This window comes from Galeopterus variegatus, unplaced genomic scaffold (genome assembly GCF_000696425.1).
Source record: "Galeopterus variegatus unplaced genomic scaffold, G_variegatus-3.0.2 Scaffold1495, whole genome shotgun sequence".
Lineage (NCBI taxonomy): Eukaryota > Metazoa > Chordata > Mammalia > Dermoptera > Cynocephalidae > Galeopterus > Galeopterus variegatus.
Genome location: NW_007727606.1, coordinates 282,707 through 290,819, shown reverse-complemented (window position 1 = coordinate 290,819; position 8,113 = coordinate 282,707). Strand labels below are relative to the sequence as shown.

At 42.7% G+C, this 8,113-nt stretch overlaps 1 protein-coding gene and 1 pseudogene across 1 annotated transcript in view; both read right to left on the bottom strand.

Annotated features, from left to right (window-relative positions):
- The window catches only part of MSANTD2 (Myb/SANT-like DNA-binding domain containing 2), a 31,823-nt gene extending 31,370 nt beyond the window's left edge, over positions 1–453 (bottom strand). The window contains exon 1 of the mRNA XM_008577333.1: positions 37–453. Coding sequence (XP_008575555.1) covers positions 37–453 — 417 coding nt within the window. The remainder of the gene's footprint in view (positions 1–36) is intronic.
- A 1,816-nt stretch (positions 454–2,269) lies between these two features.
- Positions 2,270–3,305, bottom strand: LOC103594147 (annotated as a pseudogene).
- Between the last annotated feature and the right edge of the window lie 4,808 nt (positions 3,306–8,113).

Here is an 8,113-nt window from a genome sequence, read left to right as displayed (position 1 = left end):
CCGGGGCCGGCGCGCGTCCATGGCTGGCCGGGGGGCCTGGCTGCCGAACACCGTGCCGGCTCCCTCCAGCTGCTGGTACCGCGCCTCCACCAGCCGCTCGTTGCCCCACACTGCGAGGAGCGCGTTCGTCTCGGCCGGCGTCCACGACATGCCCCGGCAGGCGGCGGCGGCGGCTGCCGCAGCCCCGCCACCGCCGCCACCAGGGGAGAAGGAGACCGAGGACGAGGCGGCGCTGCGGCCCCCCAGCCCCAGCCCGAGACCCCCGGACGCCGCTGCCCCCGAGCCCGCCGCACTGCCCGGCCCGAGTGGGGAGGCACCCCTAGGCGTGGAAGGGTCGGACAGCGATGGATTTCCGTCGCTCAGGCCACCAGGAGAAGCCGGGGAGAGCACCTCCATCTTCGGGATTTTTAGCGGCGAGTTGGCGGGCAGCTCCGAGCCACAGGGCGCAGCCATCTTCCAAGCGGCCGCCGCTACACCGCCCGGAAGTGACGTGCCCGCGCATCCGGCCGCCGCGGTCTCCGGGGCTGCCCTCGGGCCTGGCTCGCCGGCTGTCGGGAGGCTGCAAGCCCCGGCTGCCGCGGATGCAGCTGCCGGGCGGAGGCCGTCGGTTCCTCCCGGCCTTTCTCCGCGAGCCCTCCCGCGCCGCCCGCTCCTCTCCCGGGGCGAGGGGCGGGGACGAGGCGCACCGAAGCCCCGAGCTGAGGAGAAGGGTGGGGGCATGAGGGCGCTGGAGTGAGGAACAGATTGGAGCCTTCCCACTTCCTCTCCAATCTCAGCCCACGGGAGGAGGGGTGAGGCCCGCGAGGGGGCCCGGAGTTAAGGAGGAATTGACCATTTCACTGTCTCTTCCCTGTTTCCCTCCCGGTTCCTCTCTTCCCTCTCAGCTGGCCTCGAGGTGCAGAGGCTGGCGTCCAGGGTGGAGACTAGGGAAGGCTACGGAGGGTGTACCCGGGAAGGCGCCGAGGCTGAAGGGACAGCAGTTCTGGGGGAGGCTTTAAAAAGCAGTTATGGACCAAGGTAGAGTTTGTACGCTGTCGCTTTTCAAGAAACCCAAGCCCACTACGTGGAGAACAGCAACTATCCGATTCGTGTTGTTTTCCAGTTAGTGTGCGTCGGTGTGGCCTTTCGTAGAAGAATTAGATGTCTTTACGGCGTTTGTACAGTTTGGCTATGGCTCGAACATGTAAGAACTCATGAGCCCAGCAGAAAAGTTAGTTTCCAATACCGTTCTCCATCCTCCCTGATTTGGAAGTTGCCTAGTTTTCCCAGTTTTTCATGTTCTGGAGTGTAAGAAGGTTAAAAAGAAAACTGTCAATTATGACAGCTCTTATGACCGCTGTTAATAGTGTATTAGTCAGTCCCGAACTTGCTATAAACTTCTGGAACTTAATGAACAGTAGCACACCAAATCCAGTACATAGCTGTAAGTTGTTTCCATATGCTTCAAAGCTGAAAATCTTTTATCGTAGATCATTAACTTAAAAACCCCACGCAGTTTCTTTTTTTCAAATCACACTTGTAACTGAGGAGGCTGACCAATGAATGTGAATAAACTATGCAATATTTTTAGAAATAGCAAACATATGTTGTTTTAAAAAAAAGTTGAGGTCAGCCACATTTTTAACTCTGAGAATCACCCTAGAGAATGGCTCTGGTTCTTTGGAAAGCCAAAGGATTAAGCAATACGTACGAAATAGGGGGGGAGATAATTGTCTTCCTAAGTCATATAAATGCCACCATAGTTTATAAGTTAACAGTATGAAGAAGCTTAAGGAAGTTCCAGAATTTATGCTATCTTCTTCCTTTTTTTCTAAGAGAAAGGTGGTTAAGAATATACATTCTAGGGCCGACCCTGTGGCTCACTCGGGGGAGTGCGGCGCTGGGAGTGCAGCGGCGCTCCCGCTACGGGTTCGGATCCTATATAGGGATGGCCCGTGCGCTCACTGGCTGAGCGTGGTGCTGACGACACCAAGCCAAGGGTTGCAATCCCCTTACCGGTCACGGAAAAAAAAAAAAAAAGAATATACATTCTAGAATCAGAATGCCTGGCCTCAAATTCCAGTTCTGCGACCTCAGCCAAGTTACTTAACCTACCTCCCAGTGCCTGGGTTTCTTCATCTGTAAAATGAGGATGACCACACAGCACTGTTGAGAGAATTAAATGTGTTAATACAGTTAAAGTCCGTAGAATGGTGCCTGGTTTTGTTGTTGTTTTGTTTTTTAAGATTACAGTATAATCCCTCCCCTCCCTGCCTTTGCAGTCTCTAGGTCACTTTTTCCACTTGTAGATCTTCTGTGCTAGCCCCAGGAAGATGGCCTGGGGCAAGTGAGCCCCATAAGTGGTTGTAATTGTCTTCCTCATACGCAAGAACACAGTCTACAGAGTCCAGTTCCTCGTATAGTGCCGTCACCTGGGCCACTTCTCAGCCTCCTTCCTGTAATCCTGTGGATCTGGCACTGTTCCACAGTGAGCTGTTGCAGACCATGAACTACCAGCATGTTGTCCTGGATGTCAGTGCCAATCTTGCCAGTCACAGTGGGATCCCCAAAGAGGTCAGGGTAATTATCCTGAATCTGAAAGAACACTCCCATCACCAGCAGGATCTTCTTGGCATTGGCATGTTCTTTCTCCCCATCAGCCTGCCATGTACATGGCAGCAGCTACAGGAAGGTAGAAGGAGTAGAAAGCTGTCTTGTACTTTACAATAGATTTGTACCTCTTTTCAGTGAATCTGCCGACATCCACATTGCCCTGGAGGACTGTGATAAAGTTCACAGTCTGCCCAATCTCAGTCTGATAGGAACTCTGCAGGACCAGAGCTCGATCAGATTCAGGTAATAGGGCTGCTCCCAGCAGTAGAACTTCAGCAGGAGGTAGATACATGTTTCCAAAAGCACAGCATCATTGATGGCATCCAAACCTATGCCTGACTTCTGATACCAGCAGATCTTCCCTCAGCAGGTGAGGGATGAATACATGATGTTGTGGGACACCAGGAAGAAAACTTGCAGCAGTTCCACACACCAACCCACAGTCAGGGCCCGCTGGAGACTATCAGAATCCTGTTTCCTTAGCCCCACCAGCTCATGGGATGCTGCCAACACTGTCAAACCCCGCTGGTACTTGCTCCAGTGGCATTGTACGCCAGGACCTCCTTGAGCCAGGCAATGGCAACTCCTGTCTCCAGGTGCTGCATCTCATCTTCAGTCAGCACGTTGACAATCTGGGAGAAGTGCTGGAGAAAATTCTGCTTTTCTTGGACATAAACGTCTGATTTCTGGTATCCATTCATTCTGAGGGAGGAACAAAGTGTTCCTGGATTCGGGTTCCTTCTTGGATGGTGCCTGGTTAGTTACTGAACCCAAGTTCTGCTGCCTGCCCCAAACAAAACCCTCGCTTGGCTCACCAAAATCTGTTACCCCAGGGCATTCAGCCCCTGGCTTGGCTTTCCAAAATCTTGTTGCTGAATTCTAGTCTGGCTGCCTTCCACCCAAACAAAAGACTCAAAAGTCAAATGTTGGTGATAAGGGAAGCCAGCTTTATTCAGGACCAGTAACCTGAAGGAGATGGTAGATTAACCATCTCTCCGGTAAACCTGAAGGAGAATGTCCAGACTATAACTATCTCAAAGACTCATATTTACTGAGAGGTTTTTAAAGAAGGGATAAAGGGAATGGAATGTGGAAAGTGAAAAGCAGCAGGGAAGGAGGATGTGTAAGGGGCCAGGTGCATATTCTTGCCAAGACTCCCTTTGGCTTCTGTTCTTGTCCTTGACATTATCTTAGGGTCTTGCAGGATTTTGCTCTGCTTTGGGGTGAAATCAGCCTAGCTTTATTGATGTCTTGCTTGATTTCTCAAGGTCTTGACAGTACATGTCTCATGGCAAGTTTGCAGCTCCAGGCTTATGTAAGCTCCTGAAGTAACAGTCTCCTGGTAATTCATCTCTTCAAATGTCAACTCTCCAAAGAGACCTTAACTGCCACTCTATCCATTACCATTTTATTTTGTTGAAAGCACTTATTTTCAGAAATCATTTATTTATATGTACTAATTTTTCTTTTGTGTATGTATTGTCTGTCTTCCCCCTCTAGCATGTAAGCTGTTTGAAGCCAAGGACTTTATTTTGTTCACTTCTAATAGACCCAGCACTCAGAATGGTGCCAGGCAGGCTTTCCCCATCAATCAAGGTGAAATAACAGGGACCAGATATTTATACCGTCCTATCGTCAATAATTAGAAATCCAGACAAAATAGATAAAACACCGATTTTCAAGACATAGGACATCAGAGAAGGAAGGACACTGAGAGATGGGAAACAAGGTTAGCCCTACAATTGCCTGAGCTTACTGGCTGGAAAGAGTTTCCAGAACATGGCATTTAAGGAGGATCCCCAAAGGCATTCTGGGGTCTCCCTAAATTGAAGAGACAAAGCTGAGAGTCCAAAATGGCCAAGGCTGCTAGAGTTTGTAGGGCTAAGCACCAGAAGGAAAAGAGATGCACACAGAACCCCAGAGATCTGAAAAGGATCTCCCTCAGCTCTTCAAATGAGTACTTCTCAGCACCTGTGTGTGACAAAACATTCCCAAGGCCAGGAGAAGAATAACCTGAAAGGATTAGAGGAAAGAATACTTGGAGCTCATACAGACTGGGGATAATTCCTCTTCCTACCAGCCAAATTGGAAAGCTTCACAGAGCATGGGGCATTAGATAGAGTACTCAGAAGGGTTATGTCCCAGAAATAGACTCACACAAATGTGCTCAATTGTTTTCAAGGTGCAAAGACAATTCAGTGCAGAAAGGATAATCTTTTCAACAAATGGTGCCAGAACAATTGGATATCTGAACTTGGATCTATCCCTTGCATCATATATAAAACATGACTCAAAATAGGCCTAAATTTAAAACCTAAAACTATAAAACTTCTCAAAGAAAAAATAGTATAAAATCTTTGTGGTCTTGGGTTAGGCAAAGATATTTTAGATCTGACATCAAAAGCACAATTCCTAGAAGAAAAAAAATGATAAATTGGACTTCATTAAAATCAATAAATTTTCTAATTTTTGAAAAATACTGTTAAGAGAATGAAAAGACAAGGCACAAACTTGGAAAAAAATTTGTAAATTTCATATATAATAAAGTACTTGTACCCAAAATATGCACAGAACTCTCAAAACTCAATAATAAGGAAGCAACCCAATTTTTAAAATGAGCAAAAAATTTTAACATACATTTTACCAAAGAAGTTATACAGATGGCAAATGAGAACATGAAAAAATACTGCATATTATTGGTCCTTGGGAAAATGCAAATTAAAACCAAAATAAGAATACCACTACATACATATTAGAATGTCTAATATTTAAAAGATGAACCACCACACTAACTGGTGAGGATTTGAAGCAACTGGACCTCTCACACATTGCTCATGGTATAAAATGGTTCAGCCACTTTGGAAGACAGTTTGGAAGTTTTTTAAAACGTTAAACATAACCTGCCATATACCCCAACCATAAGATTTCTAGGTATTTCCCCAAGAGAAATGGAAGCATATGTCTATTCGAAGACATACATGAATATTTATTGCAGCCTTATTTGTAATAGTCAAAAACTGGAAACAATCCAAATGTCAATCAGCAAGTGAATGGATAAACAAATTATGGTGTGTCCATACAATGGAATACTACCCAGCAATAAAAATAAATGAACTGTGGATTCAGCAACAGTGATGAATCTCAAAATTATTATGCTGAATGAAATAAGTCAGACCCCCCCCAAAGAAAAGCATGTATTGCATAACTCAATTTACATAAAATTTTAGAAAATACAAATTCATGATAGCAAGAAGTGGTTGCCTGAGAATGGTGAGGGGATGAAGGGGTCAGAGTCAGGAGGTGAGAGATTATAAAGATGTACAAGGAAATTTGGGGTGGTGATGGATACTTTATCTTGATTGTGGAGATGGTTTCACAAGTGTATGCATGTGTTAGAAATTATCAAATTGAAAACTTTAAATATGCACGATTCATTGTATGTTAATTATACTCCAATAAAGCTGTTATAAAAAATAGTTCCAGGAAGATAGTAGGCACTCAATAAACGTTTGTTAACTGGAGGTTGATTTTTCTTGGACTGGGATTTCTTAGAAGTTAGGGATTGATTCTTCTACACATGTTTACATAATAACTACCAAAGTACCATGTTGTAATAATTGCTCAATAAATGCTGTTTTATGAATACTATTACCAAGGATTTATTATGTATATATTAGAATAATGTCACTTAAGTGAGACTAAAGAATATATTTTCCCTCATAAAATGTTTAGCTTTGTTAGCAATCAAAGAAATACAAATTAAAATAATGAAATACTATTTTTAACCTTTTAGTTTGCAAATAATGCAAAATGATAGCATAAGCATGAGTTATTTTTATATTCAGAAGAAAAAAGAAAGCCACTTCCATTTCTAAAGCATTTTATAATACCTATTTGACAAGAGATTGAAGGTGCTCTCTCCTACATTGCTAATAAGAATGTAAACTGGGAGAAATTTTCTATAAAACAATTTTAACAAATATCAAAAGCTTCAAAAACATAAAACACTTTGATCCAGATATTCCACTTGTAGAAATGTATACTGAGAAAATAAGATTGCACACAAACATTTAGTTATAAGATTATTCGTCACTACATTGTTTTATAATACCAAAAATTGGAACTGACCTATAAAGCCAGCAGTAAGAGACTGGTTAATGAACACCATTATATCCATTCCTTAAAATATTATTCTGACATAAAAAATGGTATAGTAAAGGAATTAACTTAGAGAGACATTCCCAATATTGTTATTACTCAAGAATAACAGGCAGGGCTGGCTGGTTAGCTTAGTTGGTAAGAGTGCAGCCTTGTAACACCAAAGTCAAGGGTTTGGATTTCCCATACTGACCAGCCACCAAAAAAAAAAGGATAGTAGGCTTGTTAGGAGAATGAAAATACAAGCCACAGTCTGGGAGAACATATTTGCAAACCAAACCACATATCTGATTAAGGACTTTTATCCAAAATATACAATGAACTGATAATGCAAAATGCTTATGAGGATGTGGAACAACAGGATTTCTCAGTCATTGGCTGGTGGGAACACAAACGGTATAGCTACTTACAGAGCTAAATATAGTCTTACCATATGATCCAACAATCATGTTCATGCCCACACAAAAACCAGTATGATTGTTTATAACGGCTTTATTCATAATTACCAAAAACAGAAGTGACAAAGATCCTCTTCAATAGGTAAATGGAATATTATTCACTGCGGAATATTATTCAACATTGAAGAAAAATGAGCTATCAAGTCATGAAAAGACACAGAGGAACCTCAAATGCATATTCCCAAGTGAAAGAAACCAGTCTGAAAAGGGTACATACTGTATGATTTCTATTATATGAAATTCTGGAAAAGGCAAAGCTATAGAGAAAGTAAAAAGATCAATGCTTGCCATGGGGGAGGGGGAGAGGGATGAATAAGTGGAACACAGGTGATTTTTCTGGCAGTGAAACTATTTGGTATGGTACTGTAATGATGGATACAAACATTATATACATTTGTCAAAACCCGTAGAGCTACACAACACAAAGAGTGAACCCTAATGTAAATTGTGAGCTTTGGTTAATAGTAATGTATCAATATTAGTTCATCAATTGTAACAAAGTATCATCCTAAAGCAAGATATTAATAACAGGGGAAACTGTGTGTGTGTTGGGGGAGCGGAAGGGGCTCTGTACTTCCTGCTTAATTTTTCTGCAAACGCAGAACTGCTCTAAGAAATAAAACCTACTAATATTTTTTTTAAAATAGGTTTACACATATTTATTAATTCTAAAGAAGGGGCTCTGTACTTCCTGCTTAATTTTTCTGCAAACGCAGAACTGCTCTAAGAAATAAAGCCTACTAATATTTTTTTTAAAATAGGTTTACACATATTTATTAATTCTAACAAGGACTGAAACAAATGTGCAGCAAGTTTTAATACTGGTTATATCTAATGCTTGTTTTATTTTCAAAGAAAGAAATGACAGTTTTGTGATTTTTTAAAATTTTTATTTATTTATTTTT